General features: G+C 36.0%; 1 protein-coding gene across 4 annotated transcripts in view; it reads left to right on the top strand.

Annotated features, from left to right (window-relative positions):
• Nucleotides 1–23855, top strand: part of APC (APC regulator of WNT signaling pathway) — a 93896-nt gene that overhangs the window by 50396 nt on the left and 19645 nt on the right. For 3 of the 4 annotated variants that reach the window (XM_058044330.1, XM_058044328.1, XM_058044327.1), the window contains 5 exons: nt 4222–4330; nt 5876–5989; nt 11158–11241; nt 17734–17838; nt 21429–21551. In XM_058044330.1, coding sequence (XP_057900313.1) covers nt 4222–4330; nt 5876–5989; nt 11158–11241; nt 17734–17838; nt 21429–21551 — 535 coding nt within the window. The remainder of the gene's footprint in view (nt 1–4221; nt 4331–5875; nt 5990–11157; nt 11242–17733; nt 17839–21428; nt 21552–23855) is intronic. The other variant, XM_058044329.1, reaches the window with a different exon arrangement.

Raw genomic sequence — 23855 nt, 5'->3', positions numbered from 1 at the left:
ATTAGCACCTCTGATTTATGATCTATGATCCTTCTCCATCATGGTGGATTCTGAGGTGATAGTTTTTAGGACATTTTTCTTGGCAGTGAAGACGCCTTAGGCTGTGAACCAAATAACACTGAAGAAAAGGGATGAGGATGTTTTAATTTCAGAGTAGCTTAGACACTGTTACTGTCGTAGCTGATGGGGTAAATATTTGTGCTGTGGAGAAGATGGATGTATGGAGGCATGGCCAGATCACATCTGGCTTCATTATTAGTGAAATGGTGGATAATCCAAAACTGCTCCGTTCTTTAAGCTGTTTCAGGGTACATGTGGAAGCATGTAGAGCATTGATAAGAATCCTGGGTAGCCAAAAATGAATAAAATCTTGGGGGGGAGGGGTATTGGACTGTGCATCTAAAATCACTACCATTTCTAAAATAAAACACTTCTTTTCACGTGTTTTGTGTATGAACATGTTTGGCATATTTACTAAATTTCTGTGTATCTAAATGTATATATTTGCTAATCAAGTTTGGATTTTTGTACTTAAACAGACTTTGAAGAACTTGTTGAACTTGACAAGACTAAAATAATTTAGAATAAAATAACACTTTCCAGACATATGCAGCAGGAGACCATTTCCATTCAGTATTTTAACAGGCTGGCACAATATATCCTATTTATGGGCAACAGTGTTTGTGGGAGGACTAAATTATGTATTTAAATATTTACAGCAATTCAGTGGGCACTTGGCATCCAGTCAGGGTCAACCCACCGCACTTGACTGAAGGTGAACTTCTGAGAGGAAGACAGTTTATCAATTGATTCAACTGCCAGAATAAAGATTAAATTATTGGCGCATATCTCATTTGCTTGGCTCCCCTCTAATTCTAAAGTTTAAAAAAACGAAGAGAAAAAAAAAAAAAAAAAACAAGAGAAAAATGGGCAGTGGCAGCACTGTGCTTTTAAATTGCCAGTTTAGAATACTCTAATAATGAAATATCTCTTGCTTTCTCTGGCTATTTCCAGGAATACTTGGTAAGAGCATCATATCAACAGCAAAACTTTACAGAGTACACTGCAGGTTAATTTTTGTGTTTACCCGTGGCAATTTAGCAAATTTAATAATCTCACCTTTTTAAATTCTGTAATTGGCCACTAAAGATTACAGTCTTCTGTGAAATTTAATATATTTTATATGAAAATGTTTGTGTGCCTTCTTTATTCCTTCTGGTTTATGCCATTTCCTTTTTTATTTCTTTTATGTTGATTTGGAGCATTTTCTAACTTTTGGCTGGTTGGAAAAACTTACCTCAAACTTTACAGCATCAGCAATGCTTTTCAAGATTTTATTTTATCTCCCACCAATTGAAGTGAAAGTATTAATTATAGTTGTAATTTACATAATGTAAGTAGAGTAGTATATAGTTTGTTTCTCTTCTCCCTTTTAGTCAGGAATAATATTGACATAATTATGCACAAAATATTTGCAAAAGAAGAGTTTTCTGCATTCATTCAGCTTCCTCTATTGCTGGGAGCTTCAGAAGTGCCACATGAGAGGTCTTTGAAAAACCCACCCTTCAGAAGAGCAGATCAAATTGAAAACTTTTTGTTAACTCATAAAAATACCATCAAGTTCCAAAAGCTTTCTCCATTTGCTTTGCTGGATTCTCTGTGAACTTGACAGGGTATGACACAGAGAAGAATTTTCTATGATGAAAAAAGTGAAAGTCATAATGTAGACATGTTGGGGGTATAAAAAAGATGGAATAACTGCACTGGTTTTTTTCCATCTTGTTTTTCATTACCAGTGGCAGCTCTTCCACTTAAAATCCTCTCCTAACCCTGAGAAACTCCAGGAGGCTGAGAAGCAGCTGTACTTCTGGTTAGAGTAGTATCTGAGAGTAGTGTTCAACGTGGGGAACAGCTTATCAGACACATCTACAGAAAACTGCTGCTTATTGCGGTTTATTTTCAAGGAAACTGAAGTGCAGCCTGCTGTAGTTGTAGCAACCTTTCAGGTTCTGTGCTGAGAGAACTTAAAGAGTGTTAAACCTGCATTCTTACAGAGCAGTGATACCAAACTAGTAATCCCAAATGAAGCATCACTTCAGAAGGCAAAATGACAATATTAAATTACCAAGTCGCCCTTGGGTCATGCATTATGTTATTTATGCAGCACTGATGGTTTCTAAGTTATTTTCTTGCTTCCAGCATCCATTGTGCATGTCCAAACAGATTGAATGACACACTGTCTCACATACTGAATACCCTACGTTTCATAAGAGGAACTTAATCACATGTTTACTTAGCTGAAAGTAATCCCTCTGGTTTCTGCTACCAGTTCTTTGACATCCAGAGGCAGAATTAGTCAGTCCTTTCACATTTGCAAGTCCTCAAAAGTGAAAATACTTTTTATAAGGATTGCATTAATTGTGCTTTTGCAAATTTTATTTCACAGCCTGGACACAACTGGTGCCTGGGCACTCAAGGTGGTAAAAGGGGAAACTATGCAGAATTCCACTCTGTCCAGAGATTAGGCTAGGGCTGTGTGGCAAGAGAATGGGCAGGTGGGAGGCAAAAAAAGCTTTCTCAACGAACTTTTCCCAAGCACCATCTATTAGTTTTGCCTTCAGTCTGTCTAAAGGACTTTAAGAATTTCTGCCAGCCACATCCTTGTGAATGAAGAATTACAGCTGTCCTGTGATACTGCTCCAGTTACCTGCCAAATTATGGTAATTGTTACTTCTTTTCAATCATTTTTATTTTAAACCTTGGCATCCTTAAAACAAAACTGTTTCAACATGACTATTGGATCAAGTCTGGAAATTCATGTAATTTTGTTCATGTTTACAAACATTTAGCACTCTTAGATGTGTGTAATTTTCCAGTCTCCAATTGAAGGGGAGGGATCTTCTCATTTAATTTTCCATTTGCAGGGCAGGCCAAGCCACGCCACTTGTATAGGATATGGAATAAATGCTAAATCATCAAAATTAGCTTGAAATATTTTTAAAGCAGGAAATAAGTCAAACAGATTCTTTTAAATACAAATTTTAAAATTCTTTCTTCTTTGTTTTGTGTGGAAGATGGATTACTATCTCAAATAATGTCTGTGATGCATTATCAAAATAGTCAGGGGAAATTTGTACTTTTGTTGTATGCTGTGTAATTGTTCCTTAATGACTTACAGTAATTATTTATAATGTATTTGTGTGCTTTATAAAGGTTCATATGCTCTTGCTCAGAATTGCCACAGCCAGAGAGGGATGCAAAAGTTAAGGGATGGGAAATAATACTGGGCAAACTTGTATGCAACTTTCTGTCTTCTGGCTAAGTGTTGGTTTTTGTAATTTCTGTTAATGAGCAATATTAAAACATCAGAAGGAAGAACAATACTCAAAGAAAGCATTAGAAAGAAAATAATACATTTGTATTTTAAATAGAGTGGCTTTCTGTTTATTCCTACTAGACAGATTTTGCTAAAAAAATTTAGTATCTATTTTGAGGAGTATTGTAGGCATGAGCATTATTTTACTATATTCATAAGATTTAGAATGATATAAAATTCAGTTCATGAAGTATTGATAAAGTAGGATGTGAAATTTTTAATAATTTTTTTCCCTGATAGTCTGCATATATTACTCATTTTGTCTTTCCCAGTTATTACTCAGGTATGCAGTGTGCTTATGATACCCATTTAAAATAAAATTTCTAACAGCTGCAAACGTATCTTGTCTATAACATTTGCTGGAAAATACTGGTTTAAAATATTTTAGACACTCACAGAAATGGCTTGTTGTTGTGTGCTTTACCCTTAGTTTTGTTATAGGTGACAAAATGAGTAAAAGGACAGTGCAAAGGTGAAGATTCTCAATTCATTAATTCAGAATTGAGGGTTGTACATGTTTCTTTGACAGACCTTTTCTAAAATGTTTGCACTATGCAAAATACATTCTTGAAAGAAGCAGGCTACAGGTTTACACACCACTAATAACTGGTTCTGCTTTCACAAAATGTCTCTTAGCTTTGGATTTTGAAGTGGTTTTTTTTGAGAAATATGTATATTTTTCTCTCTCATAGATGAGGACCTGAAATGCTTAGCACAGAGGAGTGGATAGGTTGATTAGCCAGGGCCAGGGAACTGAGCTCAACTGGCTCCTTAGTGCCTTCTTCAAACTTCCACATGGAAATGAGGTGTTAACGGTGAGAAACTTCCTCCTCTGCTTTTAATAGATCTCTGCTGCTTGCGGAGCTTGAGAAGGAAGAGAAAGAAAAGGACTGGTATTACGCCCAGCTTCAGAACCTGACTAAAAGAATTGATAGTCTTCCCCTTACTGAAAATGTAAGTACCTTCTGAGTGCTTGGTGAGGTGTCTGATGCTACAGTCTCTGTTTAGATGCTGTTTGTATTTTATTAATTTGGTGGCATTCTCTACTATCACTTTGGTTCCAAATTTTTTTCATTCAGTACGTAATGATAACTGAGCCTAAATAATGCATTTCATATAGAATTTTACACTTCAAAATTCATACATGTCAGTATAAATGTCAGTGAAAAGACAGCAACATTAAGACGTCATTGTGACAAATTAATTGCATGTCAGTACACTTCCTTAACTCTCTTCTTCCCTGTTCTTTTATTTGATGGATTTTTCTAGTTTTGAGAATAATATTAGCATATGACAATGTACACAAGAGCCGTTTCTTTATAACAATCAATAAAGTGATTCTGTAGCAGGTGTTTGCTGTAAGCTTTTACCTTGGCACCTTCAAACTATTTATAGTCAAGTCACTGTTATCTGAGATAATAAAAATGTCTGATATCCCACATAATGCAAGATTTCCTGTTAGATGTCAGCAACATGGATGTATCTGCAGTGCATCCTTCACACATAGAGTTGGGAAGGTGTGGTTGAGAGAGTCACACCTGATAAAGTATCAGTCAACCTTCTGGAAATGGAAAGAGACAGCAGAAACACTTCTTCAGTGGGCAGAAGTAACACTGAGTCATGGCTGAGCTTAGCAGAGCACCAGAACCAAGGGAGAAGGCCTGAAAAAGATTTTGAGGAACTGCAACCCATTCTCAAAGCACTGTCAGCTGTTTCTGTGTCACTTTGTCATAGGTTTTTAAGTTGTCTCCTCTGTTCCATAGATAATGAAGTCACTTAGCTACTTTTAGGATTAGAATGCATTACTTAACATCTACACTAAAGGTGTCTTTTGTGGCAATTTATATCCATTACTACTTAGGCCAGACACAGCAAAATGACAGGTCCCATTTGGTCCTTGCAGATGATTGTCTTGTTTTGATTTTTCTGAATTGACCTTGGTGAAGTCTTCTGGAAAGACTGCTCTTGGAAACTCATTTATTTTCAGACTGAGTGATTGTCCAAAGCCAGTGAAGAGCTTTGCTCCTGCCTTGAAATTTCTTTTAGTTCAAAAGTCCCTTAGGCTATATTGCTGCTCTTGGGTTTACCACTTGTGCTCTTTTCCCAGGGTAGTTAGAAATAATGTAAATAGCAGCTGTATGAATACCATCACTATGTGCAGTAGCTTAATACATCTGAATATTTTTGAAAATGCCAATTCAGATGGCACACATCACAATTTTGTTGGTAGCAGCCAGATGTTCCTGTAAGCAGTTATACTTTCTCAATGCTTATTTATTATATTTAGTCATTTGACAAAACTCAGGTATAGTCTGCTGGTTGAACATTGTTGTGTACTTGTTTTTCATAATGCAGTCATATTTTAAGAATGCATTACTATGTTTTGTTTGTTTATGAAATTTGTTTTAGAAAAATAATATTTCTGCCTTTTGTTCTGAGAAATACATTGGTTACATCAATGTTATTTGCTAAAATGCCTTCCCTGTACTCTTGTTTCAGTTCTCCTTGCAAACAGATATGACCAGAAGGCAGCTGGAGTACGAGGCCAGGCAAATCAGAGCTGCAATGGAGGAACAACTGGGCACTTGTCAGGACATGGAGAAGCGAGCACAGGTAGAGTTTGTCTTTCACCATTAAAAGCAAGGGAAAAGGTTTTCCTGCATATTTATTAAATTATTGGTAATTGTACCTTTAAACTGTGTGTAAACACAGCACTTAGTTAGCCTTTCAAATATACAAATAGGAATCAGGACATAGGAAATAATTACTCAGCAAAAAGTACCCTCATCTGCCTGTTGTAAATAATCCTTTTTATTTAGCAGATGTAAACAATTTATCCAAGAGAAAATACTCTTTAATGATAATTTCCTTACAATTTACTACCATTTTAGCTTTAGAAAAGCCAGTGTATTTGCAGCTGCTTAATTTTGCATCTTTTTGCTGGGTTTCTTCATGCTTTTATGTCTAGGATAAAATCCAGCTACTGTTCTTAATTTTCCTTAGCCAGAAAAGATGTATCACAAGATATTCAAGTAAAATGTAATTCACATACTTATCTGGAAGTTGTTTGCTCTCACCAGGAGTTGTTTTGCGTTCATGATGATGATATGTACATATCTAACCACATGGCCCACACATTTGGAAGTATAAATTAGAATGCAGTCATGTGCAAATCGTAAATGAAATAATCAGTTGGTTGCTGGTTATAAAAAAGAATCCTCCATAGTAGGAAAACAATTTGAATTATTTATTAGCATTTATTTCTAGTCATATTGAGTAACCAACATAGTAAGATTTAGGGTTTTTTTTGTGAATGACGATAATCAGTTTTTTCAGTACAAAGTCTTCTTAGGCTCTATCTCCCTCACTTGGTTGACTCAACACAAAATTTTGCTACATGAGAAGCATTTCTAATTTGGTTTTACATTTAAGGTAAAGCAGCTGTTCTAATTACAAGAGGTAATCAGAATAGTTGCTTTAAACTTTAAAGTGAGTAATCTAGTGGGATTGCTCCAAAAATTCCTACAGTTGAAAGTATTTAGCCAAAGAGATACCCTGCAGCTGTCGGGTTGTGTGTGCAGGGTTTGTCTGTGCTGATGTTCTCAGGCAGGCACAGATTCAGTGTGTTTGGGGAGTCACTGGCTCTGATCTAGGAGCTGTAAGGCAGTTACCAAGGTTTATCAGCAGGGGTGATGCCCTCCACAGTTTCAGCTGTGCACTTTGTGTCAGCCTGTCCCAGGTGAAGATCCTGGACAGCAAAACACCTGGGAAACTTCTACTGCTGTTAACTGGCTTAAGTGAGAGGAAGGTGAATAAAGCTAAATAGAAATAAGCTAAACAGGCTAGGGTGCTGATGGCAGCATTCTAAATGCAGTCAGGCAGGGATCAAAAGAAATTATTCAGACACGCAACTTGCTGTAGTTTTATCACTGTATGGAAGTTATCAAGCTGACCATGCATTTGCTTCTTCCGTGATTGTTGGGGATTTTAAATTTGGTGGGGGGAAGAATGCTGCCAAGATGATGTTGAAACATTTTATGGGTTTCTGAATTAATGTTTTACATGGGGTCTGTCACAGCTGTTTCACTCTCTCTCTCTGTATGTGTGTAACACTTACATACTTACAGAAATTACAGTGCCTATTGTGATTATATATAGACTATTGAATACAAAGTAACTACTTCTACTTGTGCTTCTTGTGAATTTAACTGGTAATTCCCCTTTGTTTCATTCTGCCAAGGACCAGTGCCAAAAATGTGTAGAAGCTCACTGATGTACAAATACCTAAGAGCAATTTCTGCATTGTTTCACTGTGATCTTTAAATTTGTAAAATGAAGCTTCTGTATTTGGCAAGGATATTCAACTTAGTAGTTTTACCATTTTCTTTCCGCTCCATATTTTCTTTCCACCCAACTGATAGGGATATATAATACTGTGCAAAATGTAGGCTGAAGGGAGGGAATAGTTCAGCTACATAAAGACTGGCATTGCAGACATCTCTGAATTGAGTCCCAGAGATTATTCTGTGAGGGAGCTGGTAACCTGCAGTTGCCCAGGTAGTCACTGCACTTTTCTGTGGCTGCCCTTTCTTGTGAGCCTTGAAACAATGGCTTTCTCCCATTTTCAGTGTGGCATGACTAGGCTTTGTTTCCTTCTGAAGCAACTTAACTCACAGCAGCTCACTGTTGATGTCTTCTATGAAGATTGTTCACAAGTACTTGCCCTGCAGTTGTTCAGGAAGATGAAAAAGAAGATTGTTGGCCGTTTATTTCAGCTAGTTTAACGATTTATACTAACTTGTAAACTTGTAACTATTCTCTGATGCCAGTAATTTCACATAGTAGTGCTTACTTGAAAAAAAGGAAAAAAGCATTCTTAACAATGTTTTATTTTTACTTTTTTTTATTTGTTCAAAGGTTGCTACTGTAGCAACCAATAGTTGGCAAGTAGCCAATATATTTAGGTATAAGTAGAAGCAAACTTAATTTCTGTAAGATATATTTTAAAATACTTCAATTCTAAGACTGAATTCATGTTCACATAGAATTTAGTTTTCAAGCCAGAACAAAAAGGATCTAATTTTTTTGAGGTTAAGAGTTCCTTAAAATCTTATGTTAAATTACCATTCTTATAAGAATTTATCCCAAGATCTCTAAAAGTTTGCTAAAACAGCAGAACACTAAAGATACAAGAAAATTTAGATCCTGGAGTTTCACACAGATAAACATTTCAGCACTGTTATATTTATATGGTGATCTTGTATATATGCCAAGCCATTAATGCATTTGTCTATTATATATGTTTATCTTGGAAAAAAAAACCCAGCCAAACAAAAAAGGCAGACAACATTTTAAAAACAAAATGTTATTCCCTGTTTTTACTTTTTATATAGTGATTATTTTTTTTCTCACTGTGAGTGTGGAGGAATTTTATTTTTCCTTTGTTAGACATGTTACTGGGGCAGTGAAAACCAAATCATGTGTAACTTCAAATGTAAAGTTACTTTCTGCAACTACTTTATGTTTATAAAAATTACAAGTAAATACAATAATAAATGGGAATGTAATATGAACAAATAGAAATCAAAGGTGGTATTTCTCAGGTTGATTCTAAAGTTAAAAACATTGTTGCTTGTTCCATTGTTTTGCCCATTTGCCATTAGGCTTCACCCCTTTGTGGCAAGAAATGCATCCCTTTTTTCTGTTCTGCAGTTTTTGGCACAAAGTACAGTCCTGGTTAGTGGAACTCCCCAGTTTCCCTGTACTAGAAAAAAGTTAATTAGAAGTATGATCTGGTGTTTAAATCTCTGGACTGAAATTGGAAAGGGTGGATAGAATTCCTGTCCCTTTGGAGGACTCCGTAATACTTGACAAATCATGCAGTAGTTAATTGGTTTCATCTGCACAACATTTTTTTCCTGTGTTTAGATGCATATATAAAGATACTCAGATATTCTTGATGCCCTTTATTGGCTACATTGCTCGTTACACAGAAAGAAACTTGATTTATGGGAAATTTTGGGGAGACCTGTGTCTTTTAAGTGCTTGAAAGGGGACCTGTAAGAAACTTATTAGCAGGGAATAGTGATAGGAGAAAAGGTAATGGCTTAAAATTAATGGAGAGTTGATTCATATTAGATGCAAGATAGAAATGTTCTACGGTGGGAGTGGTGAAACACTGGAAAAGGTTGCCAAGAGGCAGCAGGGGCCCCATCCCTGGAAACATTCAAGGTCAGACAGGGCTTTCAGCAACATGATTTACTTGAAGATGTTCCTGTCCTTGGCAGAGAGTTTTGAGTGGATGACCTTCCAAGGTCCCTTCCAACCCTGACTACTCTATAATTCTATAAAATTCAAGTAATTATTAAGGACAATGAGAGATGTATTTTGTCAGTCATGCATCATGTCACCAATATAGATATTCCCAGAAATATTTTTCTATTATCTTTCTAATACCTAAAATTTTCTTGAACTAGGAGCAAAGGGTGGGATAAATTATCTGTTTGCCTCTGTGCTGAAGCATTTATGTATTTTCCAATACCTTGCTTTACAAAATCAAATCCAATGTATAACTTAAAGTTATACCTTTCTAGCTCTGCTAAATGTTGATGCTTATGGTGTTTTCCCCACAGCTGCTTCTGATGTGTGTTTCAGTAATTCATATTTTGTGGTTACGTTTTATTTTTCTACATTTTCTAGATAGCATTGTGTTTCTATTACATGTGCATCTTCTGGCATTAGCACCTTTTGAAAGTTCATCTTATTTCCATTTGCGGCTTATAAACATGTCAAGTAAGGTTGGTTATAATGCTGATCTTTGCAGTGTCTGCTAGATTGCTTTTCTAGTATAGCACTGTAAATGTTAATTAAATAAAGGCATTAGAACTTTTTTCAACAATATGTCTATTTTATCAATCTATCCATTGCACCAAAAAAAATTACTGTTTAATCAGTTTGGTCTTCTGCCCACATTTAAAGTCAAATTATGGGAATTTATTAAATTATCAAGGTTATACACTGACTGTTTTACAGACTGATAATGCATCCTGTTCTTCACTACAATTTGTATGGAGTACATGTATCCTGTTACATTTGGAGTCTCTTAACATTCCCTGTTCTTACCACAGAATGGTTGCAGTGGGAAATGTGTAGCAATATGCCTGTAAAAGACTGATTCAGAGATGTCTGTACAAATCTCACATAAACCAAAGAAGCAGTATGTAGATTTTTATATATATATATACTTAGCCTGTTAAATTTTTTGAGATTTGTAGGAGCAGAGAATCATCCAAGGTTGGGCATAAGCAAAATTCTCAGATCAGTATAGCAACTGAATGTAATAAAAATCTGTCAGGGTCTCATACCTTCCAAGACTCTCTGCAAATAAAAATATCTCTGAGATCACTAAAAGGGAAGTAAAATTCTGATACTAGAGATGAAGATGAAGTAATTTGCCAAAGATCTGCATAAAATGTCACTTTCAGAAACAGGAATATTGTGCAAGTTAAGAGGAGCATTTTTAAATACTTAAATGTGTGCTGTGTGACAACCTATTACATCCAAATGAGTATTCAATGTTATTAGAACCCCAACTATTCCCTTGCTTGTTTTCATTACAAAGAACGCATGAATTACTGCATGTAGTACCTCTGCTTGTACCTACTAAAGTAGGTTTTTTTGTAGTCAGCAGTATTTGCCAAGAACTTTTCATGCTGTCATTCTGTACAGTAAGTAAAAGGAGTTTTTGAACAAAATTAAATGTGAAAATCCATTCATTTCAGGCAAGAGTGGCCAGAATTCAACAAATCGAGAAGGACATTCTTCGTATACGTCAGCTCCTGCAATCACAAGCAGCTGAAGCAGAGGTTAGTGAGCAATAACTTGCCTTTTTTTATTGTGGGATGTGTATTTTCTCTAAAAAACCCAAAATATTTTAATAAAGTGGTAGGCAGGATTATTCCCATCAGCTGTTGATGTCACAATCAGGTAGTCAATATTCTTGGACTGTTACTTGCTCTGTTTCTAATGAACTGAGGATGGAATACTTGGATTAGTCCTCATACTACTGTGGAGCTTCTATCCACAGTAGTATGAGGACTGTAAGTTAAAAGTTTAGCTTGAAATTTCACTGAAAATGTCAATGTGCAATGCGCTTATTGAGGCTGAGTCCTGGTTTTAGAAATAATTAAAACAATTAGTTGTACATGCCTTTTGTAATTACGAATCTGTGATAAGCACCTTCATGGTTTGTTTGTCTTTTGAAGGAGATAAAATGTAAAAAAAGGATGAATAGAGCTTCTGTCAGGCTTCATTATAGAAGCCTGGTATATTTTAGTGTTTAAGTACAGGGCTGTATATTAAGAAATGCAGGATGTTTCCTGTAAATTACAAAGTCCATAGCAGTAATTGCCATTAGCAAAAACTGCTGTCATGGAAATTCACTTAGAATGTCAACTCCATTTCTTGTACTGGTAAATTAAATTGTGTGTTTGACATTAATATTTTATGACTTGCCTTCACCCAAAATAACTACAGAAAAAGCTCAGAGCATCATTTGGATCACTAAAGGATGTATATTTTTCCATTTTGTAAATGGAAATTTTCCACTTGTTTCATAGTTCCAGGATTGGAGGGAAATAAATTCTTATAAGTGATGCAGACCGTAGTGTGTGAAATTAAAGTTGCCTGGGCTATGGATATCAGTCAGTCCAGGTGTTTATAGATATTGACAAGATCTCCCTCAGCCTTGTTTTTCTCCAGCTGAACAGGCTTAGTTCTCTCAGCCTGTCTGTGTGTGAGAGATGCTCAGGACCCTTAAGGACTGCTGAACCCTGCAGAGGACTTGTTTCAGTGAATCAATCATAAATCCAGCTTTATTGTGCTGGGCAGACCTGAACAGGACTTTGGATGCTGAGAGGAGAGGAAGGGCCACCTCCCTGGCCCTGCTGGCAATATGCCTCTCACTGCAGCAGAGGACAGTGTTGGAATTTTTGCCACAAGGCCTTTGAAAGGATGGCGCAGCAGGACCTCCAGGTGCTTCCCTGCTGGACATCTCTGGCCTGTGCTGGTGCCTGGGGTTGTTCCCTCACAGATGCAGGACATTGTACTCCCCTTCTTGAACAGCTTGAGCTTCCCCTCAGCCCATTCTACCCACCCATCCAGGCCCCTTTGGAAGGCAGCTGAACACTGTGCTGTATCAGTTTCTCCAGCTTGAGGAGAGTGCACCGTGTCCCAGCATGCAGATGTTGGACAGTATTGGACTCAGTTTGCTTCCAGCTGTACTTTGTGCTACTGATTGCACCCTCCTGATTGCTAGCATTTCCAGCAGTTTGCAGTCCACATGCCTGTCCCTCACCTCCTGCTTGCTCCCTGAGCAGCAGTGCAGGGATGTGCCAGAGTGCAGCACCCGGCCATGCCCATTGCCCAGCACAGGCCTGGGAGTGTTCCCAGCAAGGCAGCTGTGCTGCATGTTGTTCTTCCTTGCGTGCCTGTGCTCAAGGACGTGCCCTTATCTCAGCTGTGTGCATTGCCCTTGTGTTCCCACCAGCCAGGGCTCCTGCTTGCCAGCCCTACCTTCTGTCCCCTGTTATTTCTAGTGTAATGCTCTCACTGCCTGGTTGACCACCCTCTCAGCAGATACTTTTGCCCCATATAGTCAGACAGAGTGTTTATCTTTTACTCTGGTAGAAAAAGAAAGTCTTTTGAACTTGAACTCAGAGACTCAAACAGCATTGAGATGCAACTATAGAAAAAAGGTTTTGTCATAGTTTTTCACTCCTGCCAAATTATTTGGCTGCCTCATACACTAAAGGTCTGATATATTGAAATTTTTGCATGATGTGTCTTATCTGGGAAATGTTTGGATATCAGGTTGCATAGTTATATGTTTTAGGACAGACTTACCAGCATGCTGATGGTGGTAAAGGAGGCAGTCACTAGACACACCCTAATACTTTACAGTGTGTTTTAGTCATTTCTGAGTGATGACCATCTCCTACAGAGAACAGCTAGATCTGAAATTGTCTGGTGGTGCAGTAACGCTGCAAAGTCCATATAACTGAAAAATACAAACATGAGACATTTTTTATATTTTATCCAGTGCCTGATACTGAACAAGTATATTTTTTAAAGAAGAAGTCTATACAGTAGTGGGAAAAAGCTGGAAAATTCTTTTAACCTTAGCACAATATGTTTGATCCCTGTATTTGTGGTTAATGCTTAGTTTTGTACCATTCAGTGCTTAGTACAAATGCCAGAGATTAGCACAGCCTTGTGTTAACTCCCTACATCTGTGACTAATAAGTTGTGTTCCAACTAACGCTTCCTTATTTACTTATATCAGTAATTATTATGTATTAGCTGATACATTACTTTTGAGAACAAGGATTGTGTGTGACAGCAAAGATTGATAAGAGAAGTACATTATGGCATGATCACATATTTGAGGTACTCTCAAGGAGAAAAGATTCATCAGAAGGTCTGAACTGTATCCAGATAAGTCCATGAAAATAATTAGAATATATGCATGTATTCAGGAAATGTGATGAATATGTATTTGTTTCAAGAATATACGCTGGTCTGTTAGTCTGTTACTGAGCATGCTCTGAGCAGAATTCCCCATGCATTCAGCACTGGTAATAAAGAAATATTGGCTTTCTGAGCTGGTAAATTGGTTGGAGAGTTTATTTCCTGGTTTTTGGTGCCAATAACCAAATTGAATGTTCTCCTTCTGTTATAAAGATCTGGTAACAATAATAAATATCATGGCTTGTCTGCTGATACAGTAGGCCCTGTGGTGATGCCAGTCACTGTGAAGCCCAAGTGCAATCTGTCTTGAAGAGTAAGACCAAATATAATGCTGTGGCATAAAATCAGCTTTTGGGAATCAATGAGCAGAGAAAATTCTCACACACATTTTATCACATTTTTAAGGTTTGGCAAATTGCTAAGTCTCATGAATGATTGTAGAAAAGTTATTCTAGACCTGTCCAGAAAGAATTTTCAGCTCTTGGGTACAATATGAAATTATTTAAAAGGAAAAAGGAAATTTTTGGCAGTAGTTGTACAAGCCCTTCTTTCATAATATCTGTAACTTGAAAATACTTCCATTAGGCAGTGTTGCTGTAGATAAAATGTAAAGGATTTTTTTTCTTCCTGAAATTATGCTCAGCAGGTTTTATACTGTGATGGACATGAGCATTCTCAATCATTTTTCTCACAAGACTTTCTTTTGTCTTCGAAATCAACCATAGCAAAATTATTTCTTACAGTTTCATTTGTTGCATTTTCCATTTTCTCATATATCTCTTATTTATACATGTATGTCTATTGTGTTTAATATGGAGTAATGGCAATTCCTAATGAATATATATGTCAGGTTGACAAAGCGTTAGGTAAAATTATTTGCAATTGGGTTTCTTAGCAGAAATAGTCAAGATCTACTGTGCTGGCTAGAGTTTATAATTTTTACTAATAAATACATGGAAATTAATAACTGATAATGATAATTCTTGTTGACTTCAGAAGCACTTAGAACATTGTGGCAAATGCAATGGAAGGAGTAGCTCCATGTCCTTGTAATCAGCACATGCAGTCTCCCACAATTTTCTGCAAGAGCAAAGTAGAGAACTCTGTGAAACTGACTTTTATGGTGTGATGCCAAAATTCAGCAATGGCAGAGGTTACAGAGCCACCTTAGGCCTCCTCAAAAGTCATGCTTCAAAACAGGTTGTTAACCCAGCGGACCTGTGTGCCATTCTCTGGCAGCTGTGCCTCACGTAGGGTTTAGAGAGCCTGCTGCTGTTCACATGCTGTTCTTTGCTGATGTGGTTGGTGGCTTCTGTATTTTCTTCCACAGGTCCTGTGTTCAGTGTTAAAAGGCACCATGAAGGAGGGACATACTTTCTTTCAGTGGTTATATTGCCTTTCTAACCATTAATCTGCAGTCTGTCAGAGGAATATTAATTCATTTACAGTAATACTGTATCTATACAAAAATATATTTACATTATCCATCTGCATGGATATGGGCTATTTTCATATGTTATAAATAAATATGTTTAAACATGTTATACATTATAATAATATAATACATATTTATATAAATACTCCATTTTCAACTAATAACCTGCTTTCTGCTCCCTGTGTTGTTATTAACTCCTTTGTTTCAATCTGCATTAAGAGAACAGTTCACTTCAAATTACTTCAGTGGCTGAAGTGGTAGGGAGTCTTCACTAAGAATTCACAGATTTGATGTTCAAGTCCAGCTGATAACTCATGTGACAGTAATGGGTTTGTACGTTGTGAGAACATTCTGCATTTCAAATCTGATAAACTCTGCTAGTAACTGTTAAAAACTGCCTTGCAAATTAATTTGTGTGTTGACTGCATTTTGTATTGGCATATTCTTGAGAGTGCTTAGGGGAAATGGGAAAGCATCTCATTCTTAAATAGCTTGTAGAAAACAAATGTTTGTTAATAGAAGTGTTAAAGGAGAGCAGAAACTTTTCTTGTCAGGGAATGAAATATCTCTGTGTCTGTGCTGTGGATGCAGCAGAACTGTTTAATAGATACACTCCATTTTCACCACCCTGTCCCAACCCCCAGGAGTGTTCTTGGAAGAGGAGTAGTACTCCCTCTCAGGTGACCCCGTGGATCAGAGCCCTGCTAATGAACCATTCACATTTTCACCTCTAGGCATGTCCAGTACTACTTTCTTCATACTTTGCAGTCATCTAGTGACTGGAAAAATCTGTCTTGATTTTGTCAAACTCATAATTACATTTTATTCAAGACTGAAGTGTAGTGTGTGAGAAGAATTCAGCATTATACTGAATTCACCTCATGTACAGCAAGGCCTGATCTTGACTGAGTGCCACACTCTTGTACTGAGAACCAAAATTTCTTCAGTTACTGTATGAGTATCAATAGCAGTTTCATTTTATACACAGTGACAGAGAGGGTGAAAAATTATATCAGATTTTAGAAAGAAGTAACACTATGTGTGCTAAAATACTTTGAGATTTGCTTTGTGGCTTACTTATTTTCTGTAAGTGAAGGTATAATGTCAAGGAATTTTTAACCTATAGTTTTTTCCAATTTCCTCACATTATTAGTTTGTATAATAGCCTTTTTTACATACCTTATTAATTTAGTTAAACTATATTTACACTTTTAAATTTTTGTCTAAATTAATTACTTCACATGCCAATTAGTGGTTTCTGAAACTCTGCTTAATGTTAAGTGAGACTCTTCTGTCTTAGATGAACAAAACAGAGTTATTTATGCCAGTGATACTGTATGAATTTAATTACTGAGAGTATCCAAAGATGTTTCAGGGTGTGTACATTGAAGAGAGGTATTTGTAAAAGTCAGAGATAAATATCCTTAAAGCAAGATGAGGCAGACTGTGCCATGCTAGGCTCTGCAGCTCAAAAACATTGCAGAGCCGCATAGAAACTGGATGACATATACCATATGTGGCTAAACAAATTAAGTTTGTGTTGTCTGTTAGGTAGTAGCCTTTCAGTATGTGAAATGAAGATTGGTAAAAAAAGCAATACTTAGAAAATAATATTGCTTTCAACTCCAAACTTCAGCCATTTCCATGGATTATTCATGTCTTTCTGAAAATCTGAAATGTTTTAAACCTATTAATAGATGATGTTTGATACTTCACATATTCCATAACTGCTCATTTAAATGCCTATCAGCATCAGGAAGACCAATTTAGTTTTTATGTAGATGTGTAAAAATCTGTTTTCCTAAAGGAACTGAAACCTCTCTGTACCAGCTTGCCATGTCAGTTAAATTTATTTTGACAAAATTTTAGATGGATCAGTATCAGGCTGTATAAATTTCTTTTCTGTCAAAGTGGTAATTCCTGCACTGTTTGTCTTTGACATTTAGAAATATTCTTATAGTAGAGACATCCTTCTGTTCAAGCAGAAATTATTCATCTTTGAACGTGAAGCTTAATTGAACAGTGCTGGCCATGGTCCCCAGTAAAAGCAGGCATCACGTGTCCGGCAGAGCAGACAGTTGTTTGCTCCAATTCTGTTACATTTCTGATAGGGTTGTGAGCACAGCTGGTGGAAAATGGTGCTGCTGTGTGTCACAGCAGATCCTTTGTCTTGCAGGGCTGTAATCCTCAGAGGAAATGGTTCTCTTTCATCTCGCTGTTTTTGAAAGCGCTTAGTCTCGGCTGTTAATTTTTGAGGCTCAGGGTTATGAAATGCATCGTGCTGCTCAGTGGCTTCCTGAGGATGCGGTATTGATGTGCTCACAGCCAAGGAAGCTTTGAATGGTAAATTATACCTCATTTCTGTTTGTAATTTCATAAACTCTTGTATTAACAGAGAGCACCTCAAAGCAAGCATGAGGCAGGTTCCCATGATACAGAGAGGCAGAATGAAGGTCAAGGAGCAGCAGAAATCAGTGTGGCAACCAGCAGTACTGGTCAGGTAAGTAGAGTATTTTCCTTGTTTTAATATAATTAAATATTTGAGACGTATAATGCTTACATGCTGGTATTTAACTTAGTGTGTTTGCATGCCTACTCATTTTTAAAAAAAGTATATTTTTCTTCTTTCCATCTATGTCTGGGAAATTTATTGTATTTACTGTAAGGAAGTTTTGAATAAAGGGACATATAAATATTCAGTAATGCAGGGAGCATTTTTCTTTTGTTTAAATGATTAATGAGCCTAATGGTGTGAAAGAGATGGCAAGAGTGACTACAGGAAATGTATTTCATTGTAGGTGAATGGTAATATGAAAAGTGCTAGTAAATTATGGAAAATTGTTCAAATTTTCATTTTAGAAACTGTCACTAAGATGCTGGTGAATTTTAAAAAAAGAAGAAAAGCAAATGACAGGTTTATTATTAATGTTTCTTCAATACTGTATTATCTAAAGCTTTGAAACTGAAGTATCAATGAGGTAATCTCCTGAAAGTTGGCTGAAGGGTTATTTAAATGCTTCCAAATAATCTTCCATTGCTGTTTCTCCTTTTATTACTGAAATACATTAGTGGAATATTTTGAGGTATACATTAAATTCTTTACTTTTCCTTTAAAATCAATATTTATTACTACACTCTTTGGCTAAAAATACTTCCATTTATTTACCATGATTATTTTCTTTCATTATTTCCAACTGTAGCTTAGACATTGCCACTAGTAATTCGGGTTTTTAAAACTTCACACTACAGATTTAATAGCTGAATTGATATACAGGATGTTTTTGTTACTCCAGGGAAGTAAAATTATTTCAATATTTCCGAAAGTGTCTTGTAGAGGATTTATCAGTAAGAATTGTGGTTCGGCTTGAATATTTCTCTTGATTAAACATTAAGCACAGCCCATAATTTTGCTTTTGAAATACATTTGATCACCATTTGGAATTAAATTCTATCATCCATATCTTATTGTGGTTCTGACTCTTAATTCTTATGACAGCTTTATTGTGTGGGAAGAAAATAGTTCACTGCTGCTTTTGGGCTGAAAGCATAATGTACTTAAATAATTGATGCATTGTTGCTCTATCATCTATCTTCAGAGAATGAATTAGGAGTTTTTTCTGGACAATGTATTTTACAGAGAAGGAAGGAAGAAGGGACTGACATGTCTTGGCAGACTTATGCAAATGGAAGATCCGTTCATAATTCAGTTGAGGCCTTAATGTTGAGGATTTGTGCAATTTTGACCTTTGCCTTGTAAAAATATATAAAACATGGCTATTCCTTCCTCCTGGTGGGGGATAGAGCCAGGGCACTGTATCTGTTTTAAAACAGCCATCTGGGGATTATTTCCTTTCAGTGCAAGTCCAGACAGAGAAGGTTTAATGGATTGGACATAACATTTATTTCTGATAAACCAGCTCAGTATACTTAGAGCAATCACCATTCAGTGGAGTGGAAAAAAAAAAAGTTTTCACCAATTTATTTTGTTCTGATTGGTTTTGTAGTCAGTGGTAATTGAATCCAGGATTTTTCACTTTTCAAGTGTGTCCTTTTCAGCACCATCTTTCAGCTTTCTTTTCCATTGCACTCACTACTTTCCTGCTGAAGTAAAATTTTGTTTATAGCTTCATTTTGGAAGTTCTATAAAGGAATTTGTTGAGATTGTCCATCTTGTTAAGAAAATACGTCACAAAACAGAGACAATTAACTCAGCTGACATGGTAAATAGCAAGGTAAAACAATGAGTGAAAGATAATGAAGTATAAAAGCCAGAAACAAGATGATGTAGACAGGCAAAGATTTTGAAGGAGAAGGTCCTACACAGGAAGGGTCCACCTAACATTTCCTTGTCATTTCCCATTTTCTTGAATAAATGACTGTTCACCTGACATTACTTCCTTGGCATTGGTCTTTACAAGCCAGTGAGAAATGTAGTTACACTTCAGCTGAGCAGGCAGCAGGCCCTGAGGGAATTGGTTACCTGAACTGAGGTTGCTTTTCTGTCTACACCATGGTGAATTTTAATAGATAGTGCCCAAGACTTGTGTCATTTTTTACCTTTTTGCATGAAACAATCACACTGAGCTTAATGGATAATTTTGGTATGTGCATTATGTTGAACCTGTAATCCTCTGAATGTAGTTTGAGGAAATATGAAGGGACTGCAGGGTATAAAATTCCGGGAATTCATTCCCATATACGTCACATATTCTATAGTGAAGTATATGGGAATGTTTCCCATATACTTCACTATAGCACTGAACATTATTTAACTAAATTATGGAGAAAATGTAGTGTGATTTTCTTCCTAGGCTTTTAAATTCTGATTTTTTTTTCCCTGTAGTCAATGGAGAAAATAAGTGTTTGCTTACATAGGAAATATAGAAGGGAATAAATGGTGTTAATATAAATAATTCCAGTTATACTCTTGTAGCATAAAATAGTTCTGGAACATGTATCACATTTTCTGGATTCAAATATGTAAGTGAAATGAGTAATAATGTTCATGTGTTTAAATATTCCAATATAACTACATTCTTTTCTGTTTATACAAACACTTCTTTAAGTTACTCCTACCTTGTATTTACAAGTTTCTTTCAATTTCATGTTGAGCTGTTAAAATGTTGGGAACTGCAAAATTTCCCTTTCTTTATGGATCACATAGAAGAAACAGACATTATTTCAAAATGTCTTCCATGGAATTTTCTTCAGTGTGTTACTTATTTTTACTGGAAAAAAATTATATCCATTGATCCTCATAGTTTGAAAATGTTTTGCAAATTGGGCTAATAATTCCATTAACTGATTTTAGCTTTTTTAGAGGATCAAATGAAAACTGGTGACTACCTCAGGAAAATAGTTATTGATCCTAGAAGTGTTCTCTAAACAAATATATCTTTAATTTCACAGAGCAGATGGGAAGGGAGTGATATAATAAGGGAAACATCACAGATAGAAAACAACAGCAAATAAAAAAGTAAGAATATTGAGTGGATAAAAAATGGCAGAAAAAGGAAAAATGTAAATACATGAAATTAATTAAAATAAGACAAAGATGCTAATAATTGAGTCTTGCTAATACAGGTAGGAGCATACCTAGATTCTAGGAAAATTACATCAAGTATTGTCAGCATTATTCTATAGTTTTCACTACACCACTTAGGCTTTGCTTTTGAAATAAACAAATTCAGGTAGAGTTATTCATTGCCCAGAGCAGTCTCTTCTTAATGGTGGGTTCTCAGATACTACTCCAGTGCACTACAAAATCTGACATAAAAGTGGAGTCTGTTTTTTTTTCACTCTGTCAAAATTATTATTCAGTTTGTTCCAAAATCTGCTTCTTCTTGGTGAAAATAATAATTAAATCCATTCAGTTGAAAATACAGTTCTATTGGGACTGAATCTCAGGAAAAAAGGTTAATAAAACCAGGTTTAACAGTGACCTCTCTGTTGTGTCAGCGCAGAGAGGACCTAAGAGAAGCAGGTTGGCAGTTCATTGCTGTCGGCACAACTGCATCATCCACTGCTGAAACTCAATGTTGTTCTGTCCCTCAGACTTTGTTTTATATGAGTTGTTGTTTAAATCTGTAGGGTTCTGCTGCTCGAGTGGACCATGAGACAGCCAGTGTTATGAGCTCTAGTAGTAACTATTCTGTTCCTCGCAGACTGACAAGTCATCTGGGTACCAAGGTAACCGAAGATTACAAACCACAGGTCGCTAATGCTACATTTTTACTAATACAATAACCTCATTGTTTCTGCCAGTAGTACTAATATTATCTGAACAGTCTTGTCCATACATAGTAATTTTTATTAAGTTAAAATTTTAGTATATTTTTTCAGCTTTGAAAATATGTGCACAGAAATCTTTTTTTTACTTGTTGATGATGAGTTAAGAGTTGTTACAGTAAGGAACAAGCAATTCCTAAAAGCTACTGGGATATCAAAAAACCTTGTGATGTTGCTTTATAATTCATGATGAAAATTAACCTTTTTAAGAGCATTTCTTCAAATACTTTTGCAGAGTCCAAATCCACAAAACAGACACAGTTGCCAAGAAATTAAACAGACCAAATAAATTTATTTAAGCCCTTCACAGCATCTGCAGATAGAAGACTGCACTAAAAAGTACATATGCAGCATGAAAAGAGAGGGGAAGAAAGGGCAAACTCATGAGCCGCTGATCTCATACTGCCTCTGGAATCGGCAGCTGTGTGGATACTGTGGGTGGTGTGCCAAAAACAGTTCTTTGGGATGGTGGGCCTATTAATTTTGCATAGTGTTAATGATTTTGTGCCTTAAAACAGTGTTACAGTGTTGTAATTTCAGTCCTACGCTGTATGCACATCCTAAATGAAGTTGATAACAGCTGTTTGTCTGCCAGTTTTCACTGCAAACTGTAGAACTCCACAAAGTTACAAACGGTGGGAAAGCCCTGAAGTCAGGAAGAGGAGTGAATGTGGAAGGATACAGGCAAAGTCACAGGTTTAACTGAGTGTACTCTGGCGTAGGAAATTATTAATGCTTTAAAAGGGAAAATGGTAGAGATTCTAAATGGAGGAGTACATTTACAGGTGCAAAAAGAGATGAGTCTGTGGGCAGTCAGTGTAAACAAGAGAAACAAATAGATTTGTTTGTTTTTCCTATAATACAACTTGCATTACAGCTGCAACTTGGAGGCCTGATTTGGTGATTTCTTCAGCTTTATTCTCTGGCAAAAATTTAGCCTTCCAAATCCAAGTAACACTGTATTATAGCTGCCTGTTGAAATATTTGCAAAGAGATACACATAAAGCAAATTAAATTCACTCTCCTTTAAGAATCAAAGGCTTTGTTTAAATGCTACATTTGGGGTTTCCCAGACCAGGAAGACAGGATCTCCAAACTGGGATGCTAGACTGTCATAGAAGTCTATTTCAATGGGTTTTGCCATGCGACCATATATTTTAACAAACTCTAAGATTTGTATTGCCTCAGCAACCCTGTAAGTGTTTAGAGAAGTCCATGGCACCAGACTCGCTGTTTAGTCTGCCTGCTGATGTTCTTTTTTTTGTTTTTGAAACTTGGTGTGTGTATTAGTCTTCAGGCACATTGGAATTGTCACTGAAGACACCAAATAAAACCATTCATTGACAGGGTAACCAGTGCAAATATCTAATTATTAGTAGGAAAAATTTGTCTAATGGTTCTAAGTCTTATTTCTTCCTTATTTACTATATTCTAGAGAAACACACATGCTGCTACTTTATAATTTCCTTTGATAGTTTCTTTATGTTGTGCTTTGACTTTCAGTGTTCCTGTTTATCTTGGCTTTACAAGTTTGGAGTTTTTAGATAGTATCTAAGATCATCCTCTACATCCTGTTATTCTGTTAAAAGTTGACTAGAAGAATGAAATGTATTTCTTGATTGAAAGCTGTTACTGAAGAGTGGGAGTACAAATAGTGCCTTGACTACAATATTACACAAAAGCCAAGTGAATCACTAAAAAAATCACTATTTTTAATTTTTAAAAGTGGGTTACTCCAAGTTAAATGGGTAATTCTGGGTTTTTATGGCATGAGTTAATTAGACAAATGCTCAATATTTTATACATACTAAATAAGCATTTGTTTGCTTTACTGTTTTTATCCCTGTAAACTTGAAAACATATTAAACTCTTTAGTTTTGCACTTGCTCAAAATAATCTGGTTCATATAAAAGTCAGTGATCATAACAAAAAATTACCAGTTAATTTGAGGTATTTTAAATGAAAACTTTAAAATACATGGATGTTTTTTCAGCATGATGTGGACTATTAATAAAGTGTAATAAATTCACACAGAGGATACCTTTTTAAAGAAAGATTTAATTTGAAGGTATTTTGGTAGCCCAAAATGAAACACTTTAATTATACATTTGTTTAACCTTTTTGTATGATGGAAATCTGGAAGTCTTTGCTATTGGTTTTGTAGATTAATACAGTTACACACAGCTACGCCCCACTTCCAGCCATTTAACCACTAAGTGGAATTTATTA

Source organism: Melospiza georgiana, chromosome Z, assembly GCF_028018845.1.
Source record: "Melospiza georgiana isolate bMelGeo1 chromosome Z, bMelGeo1.pri, whole genome shotgun sequence".
In the NCBI taxonomy this organism is placed as follows: Eukaryota; Metazoa; Chordata; class Aves; order Passeriformes; family Passerellidae; genus Melospiza; species Melospiza georgiana.
This window is presented reverse-complemented; position numbering and strand designations above follow the sequence as displayed.